Below are 22,767 nucleotides of genomic sequence, written 5' to 3' on the forward strand. Positions count from 1 at the left end.
TTCTCCACACATTTTTTGAGATCCAACGGAGCAAACTTAGCATTTTAAAAATTATTTTGTTCTACCACAATTGGACAGTCAATTTTCTGTTTTATTACTTTTGTAAGTCAAACCAGTTCCTTTGAGATAACTTTTGGATGGTTGAATGCTTAAGTACTAATATCTGTTGTATTACTGTAACCATTATGAATATGAAAGCTACTAAGAACAGTAAGGATTTTGCATTCCTAGAATACTGTGCCTACCTAGTCATCTAAAGTGCACTATGAGAACTTATCCATGTTAATTTTTTCTTTTTCAAATATTTAATTTTTTCTCCAATCATAATATAAAAACAAATTTTAACATTCATTCTAAAAAAATTGAGTTCCAAATTCTCCTTTTCTTTTTCCCCTCCCACTTCACTGGGAAGACAAGCAGTTTGATACAGGTGCAGTCAGGCAAAGTATATTTACATATTAATCATGTGAAAGAAAACAAACAAAAACCAAGCAAAAAAAAAATAAAACAAAAAAAAATTCTTTGATCTGCATTCAGACTCCACCAGTTCTTTTTCTGAAGGTGGATAGCATTGGATAGAACATAAATCCTTTGGAATTATCTTGATCTGTGTATTGCTTATAATAGTTAAATTATTCACAACTAATCATTATATAGTATTGATGTTATTATGTACACTGTTCTGGTTCTGTTCACTTGATATAGCATCAGTTTATGTGAGTCTTTTCAAGTTTTTTCTGAAAATATCCTGCTTGATATTTCTTACAGCACAACTGGATTCCTTTACAATCATGTACCACAAATTCCATCCCAGTCATATATTACAGCATGTTAATTAAAAAAAACAGCTTTTCAGAAGCCAGAATACTTCTCTTATTGTGATTTGAATCTACACAACTTATCTGAAATCTTGGTCAACCATAGGAGCAAGATAATAGTTGCCTGTTGTCTTAGAAACCATAAAAATAAGGCCTCAAAGATATCGGTTATTCTTTTTAACTTTTTTGAGTTTGTTTTCCTTTCAAAATTAGCTGACTTTTCCTAATGAAGGATCTGTTTCAATATCCTGTTGAATATCTCTATGTGTTTCAAAGACCCAAGGAATTTTTAGACTCATTCTTAATTCTAGCCTTTGTGGATCCAGAGTAGAGGGACCCTTTTCCCTTTTGGGAGAGATAGAGATAGGTTGAATATCTCTTACCACCAGAGTGTTGTTATATAAGTAACAAGTTAAAGTATTTCAAGTTTTTCACCTGAATAACTCCCCAATGGGTTGTTAAGAGTCTCAACTGTTTCTGCTCCTAGTTTGATGTTTGTATCCCTTAGTAGTCCTATATGCTATCTCTAACTTTATGCACCAAAAGGCTTCTTCCTTGCCCATAATTCCCTTTGTGCATTGCCTTCCTATTAGAATGCAAGTTTATTGAAGGTGAAAACTCTCTTTATATTTTTATCACTATATCATGGCACATAGCAAGTGATTAATAAATGATTTCACATTCAGTCATTTGTCAACCACAGGTCAGTATCATTACCTGAGCACAAAAGGAATTTGAACTTGTTTATCAGCTTTGTCTCTTTATTTTTTTTTTATTTAGCCCACTATGTATTTTAATGATTATTTGGATGAAAATGTGGATATTTATTGAAACAGATTTAGTGTCAGTTATTTAAAGAAAAAGAAATACACCCTTAATTTTGGAGGATAGTTGGTCAGACTTCTTTCATTATGATATAAAGAAATGAAAATTTTGTGTGGTATTTAGTTTGAAATAAAATATCAGCTATTTAAAAGCTTATTTAGGTTTGGAGAACCAGGGGAATTGCTTTTATCCTACTGCCTTTATTTCTTATTAATTTATGTGTTGAAATAGATTAGCACAGTACAGGATCAAACCAGTACATAAATGCAGCCATTTATTTTTCTGCCATCGGTTTCACTGTAGATTAATCTCACTGAATGGCTGAATGCTTTCTTAGGGGAAAATGTTGGAAGGGTAGGTTTACCCCTTGAGTTCCTTTAAATATGCTGTTAATTCTCATTGATTTCAGAGAAAACAGAAATAATCAGTTTGCCTCCCCAAATGACTGAATACAATGTGCAAATTATGGGAATATTATGGACTCCTTCCACACCCCACTCAATCTCCATCCTCATGCACAAATCTAAATATCAAAAGATCAAATAAAAAGTGTATGTAATTTGAAAGATGTTCAAGATTTCCTTTTTAGTCTTTTGAAAATACAAGAATCAATACTTGCTATAAGATCTAAGAATTTCTAATGTAATTTTGGAATTTGTTGCCTTTGATTGTAGAAAGGATATTTTTGATGCCCTCAGATTCTCTCCTGTCCCAGCTTTAGATTTTCTTTGTTTTTATAGTAATATTTTTTATTTTAATTTCTTTTTTTGATGATTTGGGGAAGAAGTGCTATTTGTCTAAATTCTTGGCCCTAAGCACTAACTTGCCTTGGGACTATACCTTTAACCATTTACAGATGTTGGGCAGCCTCTTTTTGCTGAAATCAGCACTTCAGGTGTTGAATTTAAGAATGGACTGTTTTCCAAAATTTCATTTGTAAATCAGTGTTGTGAAATTTAGAGTGCATTTTTTCCTGATAGAAATAGCCAGTCCATGAAACAAACTTCTGTTTCTATTAATCTTTTACTGTACAAAAGAAAAAAGCACACTCACAGGAACACTCAGATGTCATTGGTACTAATGGTATATGCTTTGCATTATTGGTCTTTTATAAGTAGAAAACTGCCTGAATTTGTAATTATGGAGCAGGACCAGATTTGGTTTCAGTTTGTAGTATTTCAGTATGAAGCTTGGATTGTGACCGCTAAAATGGTAGGCATTGTTCTGAATTTTGGTACAGCTCCTGAATTTTTTTTTTTTAGGCTTTTGCAAGGCAAATAGGGTTAAGTGGCTTGCCCAAGGCCACACAGCTAGGTAATTATTAAGTGTCTGAGACCGGATTTGAACACTCAGGTACTCCTGACTCCAGGGCTGGCGCTTTATCCACTAGCCACCTAGCCACCCCTAGTTCCTGAATTTCAATCTGAATAAAAACTAGAGAGAGGGCAATCTTATTTCATAATTTTTGAGTCTTACCATGATTTAAGGGATATGAAGTATCCAGCAATGTGAACACAATTTTAAAAACACATTTATTTTTTTCATAATTGCATGTGAATTTTTTTTGTTCTTTCTTTTTTGGTTTTTTTTTTTTTGTTGTTGTTGTTTAGAGTTCCAAAATTGTATCCCTCCTTCAGATGGTTAGCACAGGTACAAACATGTAAAACTTATTTCTATTTTGTACAATATTTTTCCAGCATCATAATCAATAATTAATTTTAGCCTGTGATCTTTAAAATACCAATTAGGTTTTAAGTTACAGAAACCATGCATTCTAAAATCTGATTATTCATTGATTGAACAATAGAGCAATTTTGTTTAATTTGCTTCATTATAGGCTCCAGTGGATTTGTGATCTCGTTAATTTAAAAGTTCTTTCTAACCTTGTTTATTTCAACCATTTTTTTTTGTTTTGTTTTGTTTTTTTTGCAAGGCAAACGGAGTTAAGTGGCTTGCCCAAGGCCACACAGCTAGGTAATTATTAAGTGTCTGAGGCCGGATTTGAACCCAGGTACTCCTGACTCCAGGGCCGGTGCTTTATCCACTATGCCACCTAGCCACCCTATTTCAACCATTCTTGCTTGCCTATCACTTACAGAATTTGTCTTTGATCTCCCAAAAGTTCACCAATTTACTGGAGGCCTTGACTTTGGAAGAGCTCCCCAGTGTCACCCATTATCTTCACTAAATGACCAGCTCATCTTTTCTTCCTGTCATATAGTTCCTTAATGTCATATTTTATTTCTCATTCTTCTTTATATTTCCTAAGTTATTCATTGCAGCTACCTTACACCTGCATTGTTCATTGACATTTATCTCTGTGTGATAATCATTAATTCTTTAGAAATTATTATACTTTGGGGCATCTAGGTGGCACAGTGGATAGAGCACCAGCCTTGCAAAAAGAAAGAAAAAAAAGGAATTGTTATACTTCCATGGTTTTTGTTTTGTCATACAGAAGCACCAGTAGAATATTAGAATTAAAGAGTTCCTGTCTTTTATGAAAAGTTTGAGGTTATTAAAAGAGTTTTGTTTTCTCCAAAGATAATCATTCTTCTTCCCTTTTCTGGTCATCTCTGAACTTGATTCATTATCCATCTTTGCTGTTCATTCCATGTTTTCACATATAGGCATATGCACACATGATATGTGTCATATATACATATATACATACATATATATATGGCCTAGATTTGAGCAAGAGGAGGAGAGTGAGCTAGATTTTTTCAGGAAATTTCAAAGCCCCTTTAATGACTCCCCTTATTTTTCCATTTGTATTAATTTAGTCATTGACCATGAATTTTATATTGAGAGTACCAACAAATCTTTTGAAGTTTGTAAATGGCTGAAATAACAAAGAAATTCTTAGTATATTCTTTGCCCCATCCATTACTCTGTCTTGGTCACCATGGAACGATAAGGGGGTCAAAGAGGAATCAGGGACAGTTTGGATTTTTCTTTAACTCATGGGTTGCTGTGACCAAAAACTTGATGACCACATAGCTAGCCTATTGGTGACATGTTTCTTCATATATAGCTAAGTTGAACCTCAAAAAACTGATTCATCCTGTTATTGGGACAATGCTCAGTTCTTTCAAGCACACTAAAACCTGCTTCATCATAGTATGGAGGTGGTCCTTGTTTCTCTAAGGCTTTTCTAGCTCATTTAGATATTGGCTAGAAGCATCCAACTGCCAAAAGTGGAATATCTTATAATTTTTTCACTTGTCACAATAGCACCCTTTAAATTTTTAAATTTTTAATTTTTTTATTTTAGGCAATGTGGTTAAGTGACTTGCCCAAGGTCACACAGCCAGGCAATTATTAAGGGTCAGAGGTTGAATTTGAACTCAGGTCCTCCTGACCTCAGGGCTATATGTTCCATCCACTGTGCCACCTAGCTGCCCTTAAATTTTTATAAAAGGGTAGCTGGCCTTTTTTGCTCCAGAAAACTTGGGGGAGAAGGCACAAGTCCACAGACTCTGGACCATACAAGCCATGGGGCTTCTGGAGTGCTGCTAAAATGATTTTAGCACCATTGACATTTACAAACTGTTGTAGAATCCAAGGGATTGCATTAGGACTTTGTAGAAGTTTCTTCCAAACAGTGTTAGGAGGGGCAGCTAGGTGGTGCAGTGGATAAAGCACCAGCCCTGGAGTCAGGAGGACCAACTCACAAATCAAGCCTCAGATACTTAATAATTACTTAAATGATATTGGCCAAGTCACCTAACCCCTTTGCCTTGCAAAAACCATAAGTATTGTTCGTCTTTTTTGCCATCCCTATATTATACTCATTAGAAAATAGTTTTGAAACTATTTTACAATTATATGAATCCAAAAAAATTTGGCAGATAAAATCTTTGTATAAGATAGAACTGATTATAAATCATCCAGATCCATGAATTCTCTTCTTTCCCTATTTCAACCCCTTTTACATACCTTACTATTTTTACTTCTGGGTACTGCTTACCCCTACCTTACTATTTTTGTTCAGTCAATTTTCAGTTGTATCTTTTTCTTCATATTTTGTTGGCAAAATTATTTTAATTTGCATTTCTCTAATCAATAATGATTTGGAGCAGTTTTTCACATGACTATGGATAGTTTTGATTTCTTCATCTGAGAATTTTCTTTCTATATCTTTTGACCATTTATCAATTGGGGAATGACTGAGTCATATGCTTTAAAAAAAGTAATCAGCAAATAATAACTCCAAGGGCATCTTAGATTCTCTGCTTTAATTTAATTATGAAATATTAGAGATGTGTCATGTTTGAATATCACTTGTAAAAGCCTATTTTCCCATTATTCAAATCTACATTAATAATGCCTTTGATTTATATTTTCTTATATATTTCTATAGTATTATAAAGATTTTGTACTGATGGGAGGGTTGGCTTAGAAGTTGGTAATTTTTACTATTTTCTTAACCAACTTTTTTTTGCATTAATAAGGTCTGTGAATTTTTCTGTCCTTTGCTGTCTTCCCAACCTTTAGCCGTCTGTATATTGGTCTCTCGATACATCATACTTTTGCAACTCTAGACATGTCTTCTCCAATCTGGGTGCTTTTTTTTCCTATCTAGAAAAACTGTTATTGGAAACTAAAAGTTCATCAAAATGTGTTGATTCCATACCATTATGAAGGATACATATTTTACCTACACCAGATCAGAAGAAATGAATTTACTGCAATGGCTATGCTTTCATTGTCAGGGGTCTGAATCTTTTAGTTGCTTACCATATAACAATTTCATGCTGGTAGAGAATATAATGATAGCTCATACTTAAAAAGTATTTCTTCTATCTCACAGATAAAGTGATTCACATATTCATTGAGTTATCTTAAAAATCAATTTATTTCATCATGTCTTCTACGTAATACAATTATTAAATGATTTATAGACTTTGAGAAATTATTTAATCTTCCTGTTTTCAGACAGGACAATAAGTTGATACCAATGATAAGAACTCTGTCCATTTTTCAATATTAATACATAATACCAAAAGTTTCTATAGCTTTCATGACTAGTTTCTAAGTCTTAGAATCATTGTTAATTATTTTCTTTATATTTCCCTCTAAACTGTTTCTAAACTCTATTTTTTCTGCCTCATATATTTTCCATATCTAATCATTCCTTTTGTAGTTCATTATCCTAGTTTAGGTGCTCATTGCCACTTGTCTTGACTATTGTATCAACTTCCTTCCTGAACTCTTGTTTTGATTATTGTACTAGCGCCTTCCAGGTAGACCTATCTCTAAGTTTCCCTTTCTCCAGTCCTTCCTCCATATCTAAAATAATTGTAGAATTGCTTAGAAATAATTATGTCATTACCTTTCTCTCCCAAAAACCTCACTGCCCATCAAATAAAATTTCATGGCGTGCAAAGTCTTCCACAATCTAGCTCCAATGTACCTTTTAGCCATTTTTCATAGTACTTCCCCATATAGGTTATCCTCCTGACAAGCTGGGATTATTTTTCCTATCCCTGGTAAATCCCCCCCCCCAGCCCCCATATCTCTACCTAATTGAGTCATTTTATTTCAAGGTTCCACAAAAGTCATTTTGCTATAGTGGTAATAGTTCTAGAAGACTTAATTTGAAATAATGCTTCTGTTGCTTATTAGATTGTGAACTTTAAGTTAGACACTTAAGCTATCTTGTACTCCATGTAAAAAATCTCTAAAATGAAAGGTTTGAATTAGATGATTTCTAGAATTCTTTAAGTTCTAAATTTTATGTGCCCATTATGTTGCTTCCATGAAGCTTACTTTGATCCCCCTAGTAAAAGCAATTTGTCCCTCTTTGAATCACTTCGATAATATCTTTTATCCAACATATGCATCGATTTAATTTAAAGTCTAGCTATTTAGGTAAATTCCTCCTCTCCTAATAAGTGATTTTTTTTTCCCCAGTAACTAATATAGTGCCTAATACTTAGTAGGTGCTGCATAATTTTTGTGGAATTGAGTTCGCTTCCACTAATTTTTCTTGCTAATACCTTTTACCCATTCATCATTTTAATATTTCTTCTAAATTTTTTTTCTGATTTCTTCATGTCCACTGTCAAAACATGCTTTTGTCTGACTGGTGTTAAATAAAATATTGGCATTTCATTGCATGTTCATACTATTTTCCAACTTAGTTATTCCGGGGGGTATGATCTGTCTTTAAAAGACTATCACTGTTATTGCTGACATATTTGGTTGGTTCTTCATTTTTGCCTTATTTTTTCATTTAATGTATATATAGCATTCATATTTTATTTAGGCAGTTTATTTTCTTCCCTAAATATGTTAACTTCTATTTCTCCCTACTGAATGATTTTCTACTTTTCTGACCACTTATCTGATTTGTCATGTTGAATTATAGTCTTATCTACTCTTCTGACTTTTTTCCTCTTTTTCTCAAACCAAAAATTCTATAAAGTTCTTTCTAGCTCTAAAATGATGACCCTATCTTAATGAATACACTATAAACTTTATCATTCAAGTCACCAATTAAAAGAATAAATAGTCCTTGTTTAGTGGTATATACATGAAGAAATATTCTCCAATGACTTTTTTTTTTTAATGAATAAGGTCAACCAACCTCTTTTCATACTTTTGCTCCAATTATCTTTCTAAGCTTATCTCCAGTGAGGCTGGACTACCTACAAGTCTCCTACTTTTCACCCTTACAAAAAAAGTGTCCCTCATTTTACCCAATCCCATACTTTTATTGATTTTATTCTATGTGTCTTAAAAAAAACTTCTTTACTGTTCTTGCCTATTAGAATCTTACTATTCTTCAAGTCCTATCTCAAACATTATTTTTCATATAAAGGTTTTATCTTTGTCTTCCTAGCATCTAACTCTGTACCTTCCATTGCAAGTACTTAAAATTCTATTTAATTAAATTAAAGGTAGAGGAGGTAGAAAGATCTGAGTTCAAATTCTCCCTCAGACACTTGAAAGCAATGTAATTTCACTCACTTAAACTTTCTACTTGTTTCCTCTTTGGTAAAATGGACCTGATAATAATTATTGGAAGTACGCCTCAAAGTTGTTGTGAGCATAAAATTTAGTAACTTCTATGCACTTAGAATATTTTGTTTGATATGTTTATTGAGCTTTTTGTCTTACCTCATCTGCTAGATTATAAACATCACGAGCAAGGATCTTGAATTTTTGTCTTTATATTTCTTTTTGTCCATAGCATGTTGCCTTATCTATAGTAGGTGCTTTTGGTTTCTTGAAAGAATACTGAAACATTTGTGGAAATAATTTTCATTTATTTAGAAAACTGACATTATTGTCTTATCTCTCATATTATTTGTTATATTTGTGGGAATCTCTTGTCTCTTTTATGCTAAGGTGGATATGATTCGATTTACTAATTTAGTTAAAGGAGATTTTCCCTACTGGATTACTTTGCTCTACTCCGTGAATAATATAGGGCATAATTTTCATTTAGACATCTCATGTAATATATTAAATTGACAAAGGTATGTTACTATTAAAACAAAATCTAAACTTCTGAATATCTGCCTTCAGACGTTTTCTTTTCAAAATGATATATTTTTTATGAGTTGCTTTTGTAGGTCATTGGAACTATAAGATGTGCCATCACTTGTTCACTTGGTTAAATATAGTACAAATGGCAGGACATTAATAAGGGTCTATAGCTCAGTAAATCCCTAGGTATCAAAACCATATCTATTGCAATTCAGTTTTATTGGCCTGTTTAGGTGAGAAGAATGAATGATTCCAGTTACAGTACATGGCAAGTTAAAAGGAAAATTGAACAGTGACTTGGTGAAGAACCTTCAAGGATACATATAAAATATAACTTGACATCATGCAATATATACACTGATTGATTAAGCCATTGTTATTGGAAAAAAGCAGAGATGATGATTTAGTTTTAACAGTTGTGATGTGATTATCAACACATACTAGTAAAATATACCCTTAAATAAAGGACTTAAATTCTATATGCATGTTTCAGTTTTCTAGGCTATGCTGTTCTAATATAAATAGGAAACCATATAAAATGTGAATGCTAAAATCATCTTAGACTTTCATTTTTTTATTTTAAAAAATGACAATCTTAAAATATCTCTATTTAGAAGTTCCTCAAAGAAAATCTCCAGGAAAATAATACTGAAAAACTCTATATGTAATCTTTGAGAAGAATATCTTCATCCAGGAACTTAGGGCTGATTTAAGAAAACAGAATGATTAAATTTTAGAGCTATGAAGGACCATAGATCTAATGTAGTTTAGTTTTCTTAGTTTATAGATTAGGAAACTGACTTCCAAAGAGATTGTGACTTTCCCACACTCAGTTTTAATATCATTAATGACAAAGTAGATACTATTATAACTTAGTTTCATCAATTTAAGACATTTTAATTTTATGGAGTACTGCTATTTGTTGAAAGAAACATTAAATTAAATGAAAGATGGATTCTAATAGCATATCCTAGTAACTACTGTTTTCCATTTTTAAAAATTGCTTTTTGTTTTTCTATACTTTTCCATACTTTTATACTTCCCTCATACACTTGGAATCATCCCTTGAAACAAAGGAAAACAGTTATTCAACCAACCAAGCAACAAGATATGATCACATATGCAGCATTTACCATCCTCAGTTCCCAAGCTCTCTCACAAGAGGAAAACTGTTTCAACCTTTGTTTAGAATGAACCAAGTACTACCTATTTTTTCCTAGTTTTCTTTTTAAACATTGAAGTTTAAATCTCTTTGAAAAGGGGAAAAATGTAAGTATAATGAATGGGACAACAGAAATATTAGACATTCAGACTTTGAACAATCTAAATTAGAAGCAAAAATATTGTTTGGATAATGATAGTTTACTAAGCAATTACATAGTGCCAAGCAGTGCTAACCACTGATTATACAAATACAGGGAAATCAGATTATCCTTGTTCTCTAGAAATTTACATTCTGATGGGGAAAGACAATGGATAAAGGGGAGCTGGAGAGTGAGGGAGGTCAATAGAAAGAGTGGCATGTTGTGAAGAAAGCCAGAAAGTGCTATAAGACTTGATAAGAAAAGGCTAAAACTGGAGGACCCAAGAGGGGAAAGAATCAAGGTTGTAGGGATAGGGAGAAGGGAAGAATGATGACCTAAATGTAAGCAGAACTCTTTTGCTACAGTCTGGCAAAACCGTTGTTTATGTCCTATGAATGTCTTGGTGTTTCTTCCTTCCTGACTCTGCTTAACCTTCATTATCTTACTTTAAGATTGATAGAGGTCTGTATAACTAGTGAAAAAATAGTCCCTGAGTATGCCAAAGGGTAGTGCCATCAAGTTGAATATGGAGGTGCATTCCCCTGTTTCCTTGTAGACTGAAATTCTGTGATTTCAGATCTGTCGGAATCTCCCTCCCCCTCCCCCCTCCCCCTCCCCCTCCTTCCCTGTTTCTCTGCCACGTTCTCTTTCTGGCTTTCTCTCTCCACCTTTTTTTTCATATTTGAAATTCAAAATTGTCCTTGGAAAAATCAGTGAAGTAGAAAAAATGGTGGACTTCAAGTCACAAGGCCTAGGTTTAAATCATGAGTCTCCTATTATTTAACAACTCATTTTCATATTCTGTGTCTTAGTTTCTTCATATTCAAAATGAAAATTGAACCAGAGATCATCTAAGCAGCTCTTTCAGTTTTAAATCAATGATGCTAAGAAAAATATCCCCAGTTATATTTTTTTTAGGTTTTTGAAAGGCAAATGGAGTTAAGTGGCTTACCCAATTCCACACAGCTGGGTAATTAAGTGTCTGAGGTCAGATTTGAACTCATGTACTCCTGACTCCAGGGGCGGTGCTCTATCCACTGCATCACCTAGCCACCCCCAAAGTTATTTCTAATAGCACTTACTTCTTGAGAAGCCGTTTAATGAAAAATTATGTTTTTGTATTATTTATAAACAATATTAGAAAGATTAAGGCATTAGTTTGAAATACTGCTAGTTATGACCAAATGGTGAATCAGTATTATGAGAAAAGGCCAAGCAACAAGAGTATCAGTGTGCTTGATACTTTTGATTCATTTGGTTTTAACCTTGTATGTTATTCAAAATTTTTTTTTGCAAGGGTTAAGTGGCTTGCCCAATGTCACACAGTAGGTAATTATTAAGTGTCTGAAGTCGAACTTGAACTCAGGTCCTCCTGAATCCAGGGCTGGTCTCTATCCACTGCACCACGTAGCTGTCCTATTCAACATTTCATTAAATAAAATAATTACTGATTAACTTTCATTTTTTAGGGAGATTATAGAAGAATTGCTCTATTATTTATGTCAGTGTTATTTTCAAAATTGTGTTTAATTGACTGTTTATGTCTTTGGTCCATTTCAGATGATATTGCACCATATTTCAAGACTGAACCAGGTCTGCCACAGATTCATCTGGAAGGAAATCGACTAGTACTGACTTGTCTTGCTGAAGGAAGTTGGCCATTGGAATTCAAGTGGATATGTAATGACAATGAGATCACCACCTATACCAACGAATATAAGTAATTGATTACCTAAAAACAAAATTTTATTAGAGTTCATATATTTAGAATATTTGGCTTGCCAACTACAGCAATGCAAAATAATAGATACTATCACATTGCATTTCTCATGGAATAAAGGAAGAAAATGTATAATTAGAATGTGACTAATTTTTTCATTGAATATTAAGGAAATGTTATTTTTTGGTACAATAAATCTGTTAGTGCTTATTCATAAACATTTCCATGGCAAAATTTTTATGTAAGCATGGAGGAATACAAATACTACCCAAATAAGTTGAATTTCTTCTTTAGACTAAAGGCCTAAGTTACATGTGTACACATTATATATTGTATGCAGTATATAATGTATAACATGATTTATTACATATGATCATGGAGAAATCACATAATCTCAATGCCATTTTGCTTATTTTTAAAATGGGATTAATAATATCTTCTTATAAAGATTTTTGAGTGAAATAAAGTAATTTATATACAGAGGTTTATAAAGCTTTAAGATCTACATAATTATCATTTATTATTAGTTGCATCAACAGAAAACACAATGAAATTGTGGATAGTGTTTTGGGCTTTAATTTAGGCATTCTTGTATTCAAATTAAACTCCTAAAACTTAGTCGCTCTGGGACCCTACAATAGTCACTTTATATCTCTGTACTTTGGACAACTCCTTAGGTTGTGATCTGCTTTTGTAGAGACCTTTTTGCCCAAATGGACCTTGAATCTTTGCAAAAACATAGTTAACTTAATCCTTTAAGAATCTATGATTTTTTTTAAGTGTGAGTGCTTGTGGTCAGGAAAACACAAGTTCAAATACTAGAAGCTTAAGAATTATGTGACTTTGGGAAAGTCATTTAACCTTTGTCTGTCTTGGATTCTTCATGTGTAAAATGAAATCAATAGCATTTACTTCCCCAGGTTGTTCTGAGGATGGATTGAGATGACAATTGTAAAGCACATAGTTATCTTAAAGTACCATAGAAATGCTAGTAATGCTTTACCTGCCAAACTTCTCTATTTCCATAAAGATCACCACTGCCTTCCTGTCATCCAGGTTTACAACCTCAGTATCATCTTTAATTTTTCTCTTTCTTTCAACTCTCATTTCTATCAGTTGCTAAGTCATGTCAGTATGACTTCATCTCTCGTAATCTTTTCCTTTTGTCTCCATCCATAATACCACACTAGTTCATTACATCTAGAATACTTACACAATCTCCTCCTTGGTCCCCTTTCTTCCACTTGCTCTAATTCATCCTCCAAGGTGTTATTCCTAAAGCACACTCTGACTGTTGTATCCCAGGTGTTAAGTTAAGTAGTGAGCCATTGAAACTTCTTGAGGGAAAATACATACTACTCTGACTTGCATTTAAAACTTTCCTAATGTGACTCTAGTCAATGTCATTCCCCAGGTGTTGAGGCAGTAGTGAGTTATTGAAGCTACCTGAGCAAAATACAGACTCCTTTGACTGGCTTTTAAAATCTCTCCTAATTCCTTAATTGAGCAAATATTATTCTTTCTCTCTCTGTCTCCCTGTCTCTCTGTCTCTGTCTGTCTGTCTGTCTCTCTCTCTCTTTCTCTCTCCATTTCAGCAAAATCATTAGCTATTTTTTCCCTACCAGTTATGATTGTCCTACTCCACTCAAAAAATTGGTATTGCATTGTATGTGTTTTCTGTAAACAAGTTGAATCTCCTCAGTATATTTTAAGATCCTGAAGCACAGAAACTTTGTTTTTGTCTTTTTGTTTCCAGTGCTTGGTACATACTAGACATTTACAAATTTGTTGTGAACTGAATTCAATTTGATGATGCATCAAAATAAAAAATAAAATTATAATTATTTTCATAGCTTTATCAATGGAACAACCTATATGTTGAACTCAAAGAATGTAAATAAATTCTTTTTGGTAATCTATTATGAATTCAAAAATTTTTTATTTTATTTCTAAATTTTATATTACTTTCAATATGACAAAACCACTTTTTTTAAGTACCAGTGACTATAGTGTCATCTTGGCAGTAATTCAAAGGTTTAAGCCAATTTGCATAGGTGAATTTGTGTGTTTTTATGCCTGTTCCTTGAAATAGCATTCACAATAAATCATTTTATGCATTAAAATCAGTAAAGTGTCCTTTAAAAAAAAGTATGCATTCCTTCTGATAGTTACCCTTTTCAAATTAAATTCAAATTATATCTAGTTCAAGACTTTCTTTTGGCTAGAGGCAGATTTCTTTGTTATAACAGGAAGAATAATTAAATCTCAGATCCAAGGCTATATAGCTCTAAAGATCTAGAGTTCTTATGTCACTTTACTGAAATTTAAAGAAGAAATCCATAAAGTTCTAGTTTAAAAGGACATAGGTATTGTGCCTTCTCAGGATTAGAGATTCTTGTAGTCTTTTAAAAAACAAGACAAAATCAAGACTATTGAAAATACTTAGATGAAACTGCTCTTTGCAGTAGTTCTTCAAGAAAGTGTATGGTTATATGTACAAACTGCTACAGAGGAAATTCTCAGTCAGTTTGTAGTTGGAAATTCTCAGTTTGTAGTTGCACTTGACAGCTTTTTACAGTTCATCTCTCCTACTATCTTTTTTTTTTTTAGGTTTTTGCAAGGCAAACGGGGTTAAGTGGCTTGCCCAAGGCCACACAGCTAGATAATTATTGTCTCAGACAGGATTTGAACCCAGGTACTCCAGACTCCAGGGCTGGTGCCTTATCCACTATACCACCTAGCCACCCCACCTGCTATCTTGATCCTGAGTACTAACAGTATTTTAGTACAAATTTCTCATTTGCTTGTTAGGGGATTTAAACCTAAGTTTTTCTAAGTTATATCCACTTTACTATGATGCCTCTTATGTGACTTGTCTATGATTACAGAGATGGTAAGGACCAAGTGTCTTCTGATTCTATCACTCTTTTAACTATGTTATTTTGTAATCTACTACCTTGGATATATCACTTCACATCTCTTGATTTTAGATACCTTATTGTTAAATGAAGAGATTGGATGAATAATATCAGAGGTCCATTTTGTTTCTAAACCTTTGATCTTATGCACTTCTGTAAAACTTAGTTTTCTATCTATAAAATGAGGATTATAATCTCAATAGTATTTATCTCATAAAGATAAAAAGATATAGCATGTTTAAATTGTGTATACCTTTAAGCTTTTATAAATGTAAGTTGTTAATATTAGTAATTTTTAGTCTTGCCATTTAGAAGAGCTATGAATCAAGTCTAGGTTATCCAAGTCCAAACTCAGTGTTTTTTCTTACTAAACCCAATTGTGCCCTTTCGAAAATATTAGTTACAATTTTTCTAAAGATATATACATATATATATATATATATGCATATGTATATATCTTTTCTTAAAAATTTTGCAAATTTTTAATCTTCCTGATTGTCTTCCTCTTCTTTTTCATGAGGGGTGGCTTTGTATTTCTCAATTATCTATCCCATAGTAATCGGTTTTATATTTAGCAGTTCTTCAAGTTAATTTGATCTGTATAAGCAGCAACATTTTTTTAAATTTGTTACCTTCTCTTGCCCAACAAAGCAAGGCATTTAATCAACAGGTACACAGATCTCTTCCTGGACATCATAGAATGAAGTATATCACTATAGAATGAACCACATTTTCTAAGAATAGCCATATTATAAGAAGGAGATTGCTTTTTTTGATTCGTCCTCCTCCTCCTGCCCCATTGAAAGACTAAATTATCAGTTGTCGTGTAGTATCTTGATGAGTTGCTATGGTGAGAGAAAATTATTATCTGATGGTCATCTTTCTGGTAATGATTCACTTTGCACTCACCTAGATTGATCCTGAAATATCAAACCTATGGACTATTGCCAGGTTCATAATCAAATACTTTCCAACTTCTTATGTGCAGGACCAAAAGGAGTTTGAGCTCTTGTCAGTTATATAGAAGTACTATTTACTTCAGTGCTATGATCAACCATTTTAGGAGATACTGCTAGAGCAATTTAAAATAGTAAAATAATGTTCTAAGTTGTATTCCATAGGACATGCAGGCTGGCACACAATATTGGGTATACAAGTATTTGGTGAATATTGTAGCCTTTCATTATATAAGAAGGATTGCCAGTGTGCTATTTAGTACACATAAAAATACAACACTATTTGCATCCAAAATTTGAATAAATGAATGAAAAAGCATTTATTAAGTGCTCATTGTTTGCCAGCTACTGTGCTAAATGCAAGATGCAATTTTTTTTAATCTAAACTGTTTCTGCCTTCAAAGAATTTGCATTCTAAATAGGCAAAGAATACTTAAAGGGGAATGGTGATTTGTAAGGAGTTATTTGTTCTGGGAATGAGAAAAGTAGAAGAGGGGAGGAGAGTTAGTTGATAAGAAGATAGTGAGATAACTAGATGGATAGCTGGAATCCAGATGGAAGCCTAAATTGGTATCTCTTGCCACAAAGGTGAAGTAGGCTAATTTGTATGAATGTAATTATCTAACCCCACTTGAATTTAGCCCCAGGGCAGGAACTCCAAAAATGAGTAGGTTCTGTTTCCTAGGGCCTGGGGTGTAGTGATGGTGGTATGGATCTTGGAGTGAATGTTCAGGTTTTGGAGACTATATGATGGTATGGAAGAGCAGCTACATGGCAGCAGACAGATAGTGAAATGGTTTTGGGGGCCTATGAAACGGAAAGAATTTGAACTAAAACATTATGTTAACTACTTCTTTGAAAGAAGTTAGACATATAATTTTATTAGTGTGCAGAAATTCAGACTGATCTGGTCTCTAATTTAGAAGGTCTCTTGGGGATCAATAGGAGGTTGGCAAAGTCAGCATTTTGAGTTAAAGGCAGTGTTCAAATACACATCTTCTCAACCTCAAAGCCAAATTTGTGTTCTAGTTTGTTCTGCCTCTTCATCTAAACTATAATAAGCATTAATCATTTCATGAACAGTATTTTTTCCTTAGAATTTAGAGGAGATTTGGGGAATGAGGTGGTGTGGTATAATGTAAAGAGCACTAGATTTGGAAACAGAAAATCTAAATTGGAATCTTGCCTATCCATCTTTGTGACCTTTGTCAAGCTATTTCAATTCCCTGGGCATCATTTTCCCTATCCAAAAGTAAGAGGGATGGACTAAAGCCCTAAAATCCTTTCTGCTTCTAAATACGGTTCATCAAACATTGGCATTGTTTGAGCTTTCCTTTTTCTCTTAGCAAATTTTCTCCCATAAATAAATCCTTTCAGATAATTTGCTTGACTTAAGTATGAACTTGGAGTATTTTAGTATGTTCTCAATACATGTTTGTTGATTATAGTGATGATGCTGATTCTCCAATTGAAAATGATTTTACACATAATGACTGATTTGTCATATTTTTCTCTTCACTTTAGCCAACTTCTGCAGTTTATTGAAAGCCTCACAAAATTTCAGATCCAGTCTAGGCCAATAAATAACAGCTGTACCCTGCATGGGAAAGCTTTAAAGTCAATTATCAGGTCATTAGAGACTTTTAAAAAAGGAGCTTCAAATTATCCATCACAGAATTGCTAAAGCAGGTAGAGAAGGGCTCAGAATGAGTCATGCACTGAGGCTTCAAAGTATTTGTATATTTAAGAACTTGTAAAATGCACAAAAAGTCTGGGAGAATCAAAGTATGAGTGTTAATTAGACATCCTTGAATGAAAACTATTAATAAGTAAAATAAGGGACAGTAGGTATTCTGTAACGTAAATTACCTTACATCCCTCTGGTCTAGTCATTTGTAATATCCCCTGAATTACTGTTACCTTTCCTTTCTCAGTCACCCAAAACAACTGCTTCTTCTGGAGTTAAAGTGGAGAGAAGTGAGTTGCCTCAGTATGCAAATTTAAAATATTTTTTCAAAATAAGTTTAGATACATTGGGGAAAGGACTTTGTACCCAAAGAAAAGCATAGGAATATGTATCTAATATGTCTCTAGTGTCCAGAATTTCATTTAAATAATAGCACCATAAGTTGGTATTTAGGAAGCCCTCCAGAATTTACAAAATCCCCAAGTTTTACTCTATCAATACTTATTGACATTTGCCCACATCTAACATACCCAGGATCACACAGCCAGAATGTGTCAGAAACTGGACTTGAACTTAGGTATTCCTCTCTCCAAGGTCAGCTTTTAATTGACTATGACCTATGTTGCTTTTCTAGTGCCACTATCAACACCCTTGCAATATATCCTCCCCATTTTTTACTAATGAAGAAACAGACTCAGAGAAGTTAAGTGATTTCTGATTCACATAGCTAATAAGTTTCTAAGAAATCAAAGAATTTCTGACTCCAGACCATTACTCCCCTCACCATGTTACATACTAGTGCCTCACATCTATTCTCTCTGACTCCAGACATAGAACAAGGCAGATTGATTCCTGTTATCAGAAAGCATGGTAACCTTTTTATAATTGAGACTGGCTCCAAAATGAACTAAGCCTACAACTTGGCCTTTGTTCCTGATATTGAGTCTGATTCAAAAGAATTTTATTAGTTCAAGCTAATAAATCTCTCATGTGATTATTTAAAATGAAATAGACATTGACTGTATTTTAGTGACATATGGTGATAATATTTCATCATAGTTTCATATAGTGAGCCAGGAAATGTCCTCTGCTTAAAACTGTGTTTACAAACAATAGGCCCACAATGAATAACCCCATCTGGCTGATGAATATAATCTATGTAGGAATTCCCATAATAGGAAGATATTGCAACTTCTAAATATTCCACCCCCTACCCTGAGTGAGACAGAGGACAGTAGAGAAGGCACCAAAACAGCATATGTTTGATATTCAGTTTTGTAGCTCTTTAAAAAACAAACATACAGGTTTGCCTGTTTTAATGCATCTATTTATGAAGTTGCTATAGAAATTAATAAGAATTTAGACTCTCTTTAGAATACTATACCACTTGGATAGAGGAATGGACCTCAAGAGCCAGGAAGACCAGATATTACATCCCACCTTTGACATATGCTGGCTGTGTTACTTTAAGTACTGAATGGCTGTTAGTGCTCACGCAACTTTTTATGACTAAATTCTAAATTATATATTAGGTGTTGGTTGACTTGCACTGGTGGAGGGAGTTTCTTCACTTGAAAATTTCCTATACCACTGAAATGTCAGGTCCTGTCCCTATTTCTATCCCTTAGGACACTTATACACAGAAGAAATTAGATTATATTCTCCAGACTGTATGTGTCACAATAGGAGCTGTCCTCAAAAGGTACTTTCTTAAGTTGTGGTTAGTGCAATAATTCTTTTTTCCTACAATAATAATAATAAACAGTTCATTTTATTATAACCTGATGCTCTATTCCTATCTTATTATAATTATGATATCTAATAATCATAGGGGCTAAGTTTCTTCTTGTCTTTACTTATAATTTAAATAAATGACACCAAATCTTTGTCCTTACTTCGATATTATGCTTCACTAATTAATTTTTTTGTTTGAGATGAACCATTCATACTAGAATAAAATATTGAAGATTAAAACTTAGCAATATTATTTTCCTTTTTCATAAAAGATTTTTATTAATTTTCCATGAGTGTTCAAGAAGGTGACCAGAAGGAAAAAGAACCTTGATTAATATTTGTTTAATGTAGAATCACCTTATTGCTCAGATGTTTTTACTCATTTAAAATTTATTCCTATCAGCTCTTTTTTTCAGATTGACTAATTGGACATCATTGACTAAAAAGACAAGCAATTAGTAGAACACGTTCTTTTTAAGTTATACTGAGCAAATCAGAATAATGTACAGTTTGTCTTTTATCTGACTTCATATGAGTTTTGATAATCATATTTAACATTAGGAAATATTTTTGATAGCATATTTCATAATTATTAAAAAAATTCTTTTGCAAAGAATTTTTACTTTAAGGGTAGAAAAGAGATAGAATTCAGTCCTATGATTTTTATACTATGTGATGAGCTCCCAGAATGGAATCTTTCTCTATTTCTATAGATTAGCATTCTTTTTATAATTTATCTGAAGAGAGTTACCTGGGGGGCATTGAGGGGTTAAATAATTGATTTGTAAAAGGTGTTGACCTTAATGCTTTCATCATTTTATTCTCCTAGAAAAATAATAAATAATTTGGATATATTTTGTTGGGAAGACATGCCCACTGAAGGAGTAACATCATATTTTGAAAAATACCTTGAAGGGATGCTAGGTGGTGCAATGGATAGAGCATCAGCCTTGGGAATCAAGAGGACCTGATTTCAAATCTGTCCCTAGATACTTAATAATTACCTAGCTGTGTGACCTTGGGCAATGTTTTGCAAAAAACAAAGCCCCAATGCTTTGCAAAAAAAAAAAAAAAAGAAGAAAGAAAGAAAAACCTCTTGAATTTGGAATCAGAAGAATTAGGTTTTAATCTAAGCTTTGCCACTTAATATCTGTGGAGGTAGTAGTGGAAACCTGACATCTAGCAAAATAAGACAAAAACTTACCTTGAATAGCTGAGGCTTCCATGATTACTGGTAAAAGAGCAGAGATATCGTTTAGAAGATCACTACTTCACCAGGTAGAAAAATACAGGGAGTACCAAGTTGCTGTTTGTTTAGTTTTATCTGTTTCTTCAAAGCTTTGGCAGAAATCTTAATTCATTAAAAATACCCTTTTCTAGGTGGTCAGGGGGACCAAGTTCTTCCTTTTTTTTTTTCTTTTTAAGGTTTTTGCAAGGCAAATGGCGTTAAGTGGCTTGCCCAAGACCACGCGGCTAGGTAATTATTAAGTGTCTGATGTCGGATTTGAACCCAGGTACCCCTGACTCCAAGGCCGGTGCTTTATCCACTATGCCACCTAGCCGCCCTGGGACCAAGTTCTAACAAAATTTTGAAGAGTATATAGAAACAGGGTGGCTAGGTGGTACAATGGATAGAGCACCGGCCTTGGAGTCATGGGTACCTGAGTTCAAATCCAGCCTCAGACACTTAATAATTACCTAGCCCTGTGGCCTTGGGCAAGCCACTTAACCCCACTGACTTGCAAAAAAAAAAAGTATATAGAAACAGTCCTTTACTAGTGAAAATAGAAGATATGGTACATAAAACCCTATGCCAGGATTTAGACTATGGCTTTGCATGTCTGTGAGTCTGTTGATGGTATCCTCTGGAAAGATAAGAAATGTAAAATAAACAGGGATTTTGATTAGAGATATGAAAGAGAAAGCAATCAGGTATATGGACTCTATCATTCAAGAACTGGAGGGGAAAAAAAAGGGGGAGGAGATAATTCCACCATAATAATAGATCTATCATTGGAAATAAAGGTGAACCATTTTGTATGGGATGTATACCCCCATGATGATGACACTGAATCCCAGATGTATTGAATGATCTTTGATGAAATCTAACATAACAGTCACCCAGGAGCAGAGAGGAATTGATGGGCTTACTGAAAATTTCCTTACTGCTTCATTGGTTTCTTGGCATTAAGTATTTTATTAGCATGATTACATACAACTTATATGAGGATCATAGAGATTGTGTGGTAAGAGCATCAAAAAAAGCATAGATCTAAGCCAGAGGAGATGTCAGATATCATCTGATTCAATAACTAATTTTATAGATGAAAATAATGAGACCCTCCATATGTCACATGACTTGTTAATATGTAGAGTCTTGAATAGACTCCCATTGCCTGTTATTGCAAAGTTAGAATAGTGCTATGGTCCTAGACAATACACACAATTATCTTAAATATTTTCTGACTCCAGTGACTTCTTCCTGAGTTTTCTTTATTCTTTTCAGTGACTGTAGGGGCTCAGAACTTACTATTTTTGATATTGAATCTGCACATGAAAATACTGGTATTGATTCTTGGAGTTTGGCACTGGTTTGGCAATGTAGTGATCAATACTCTTCTGGCTTGAAGTCTCAGCTAAGCATACTAAGCTTTACTAACACTTGGCCTCATTTCCTTTCTATTCCATAATTCTTTGTGTATTCACATGCACGGAACTGAAACAAGGGATCGAAATTAGAAGTCACTAATTCATACCTTCCAGACATGCCTTCTTCCTAGTACTCAAACACTCAATGATTCACCTTCTCAGTGTTCATAACTCTTCCAGTTACACCTGTTCTGCCTGTAGACCTCCATGATGCATTACTAACACATAGCTATCTATTATGTCATGGAACTCTTAATTCTTACACTTGTCAGAAAGGATCTACAGATATAAGAGATGTAAGGGGACCTTAAAATAGCATCCTTGTCCTCAGCAGAGTAATCAAGGCTAATTGAATGACAACTAGGCATAAGTAATGTTGTTCCATTCTTGATGGTGGCAAATTAATTCTAATTATTTTCTGATTTAGTTACCACAAATTTTATAATCTTTAGTTTATGACCTTTCATAGTGAAATACATTATTTTCTCCTGATTTATGGTTTTGTATCAATGCATATACCCTCCATTTTCAATAGTCATGAATATTGTTAATAGTGAATTTAATATTGCTCAATCTGGATCTGGATTGATTTACTAGTGGGTTTATATAAGATACATGTTTTTTCACCTTGGTATTTTTAGATACAACTTTGACAG

At 33.4% G+C, this 22,767-nt stretch overlaps 1 protein-coding gene across 4 annotated transcripts in view; it reads left to right on the forward strand.

Annotated features, from left to right (window-relative positions):
• SDK1 (sidekick cell adhesion molecule 1) overlaps positions 1–22,767 on the forward strand; it is a 1,240,677-nt gene that overhangs the window by 406,564 nt on the left and 811,346 nt on the right. For all 4 annotated transcript variants that reach the window (XM_074200552.1, XM_074200555.1, XM_074200553.1 and 1 more), the window contains one exon: positions 12,008–12,167. In XM_074200552.1, coding sequence (XP_074056653.1) covers positions 12,008–12,167 — 160 coding nt within the window. The remainder of the gene's footprint in view (positions 1–12,007; positions 12,168–22,767) is intronic.

Source organism: Macrotis lagotis, chromosome X (assembly GCF_037893015.1).
Source record: "Macrotis lagotis isolate mMagLag1 chromosome X, bilby.v1.9.chrom.fasta, whole genome shotgun sequence".
NCBI lineage: Eukaryota > Metazoa > Chordata > Mammalia > Peramelemorphia > Peramelidae > Macrotis > Macrotis lagotis.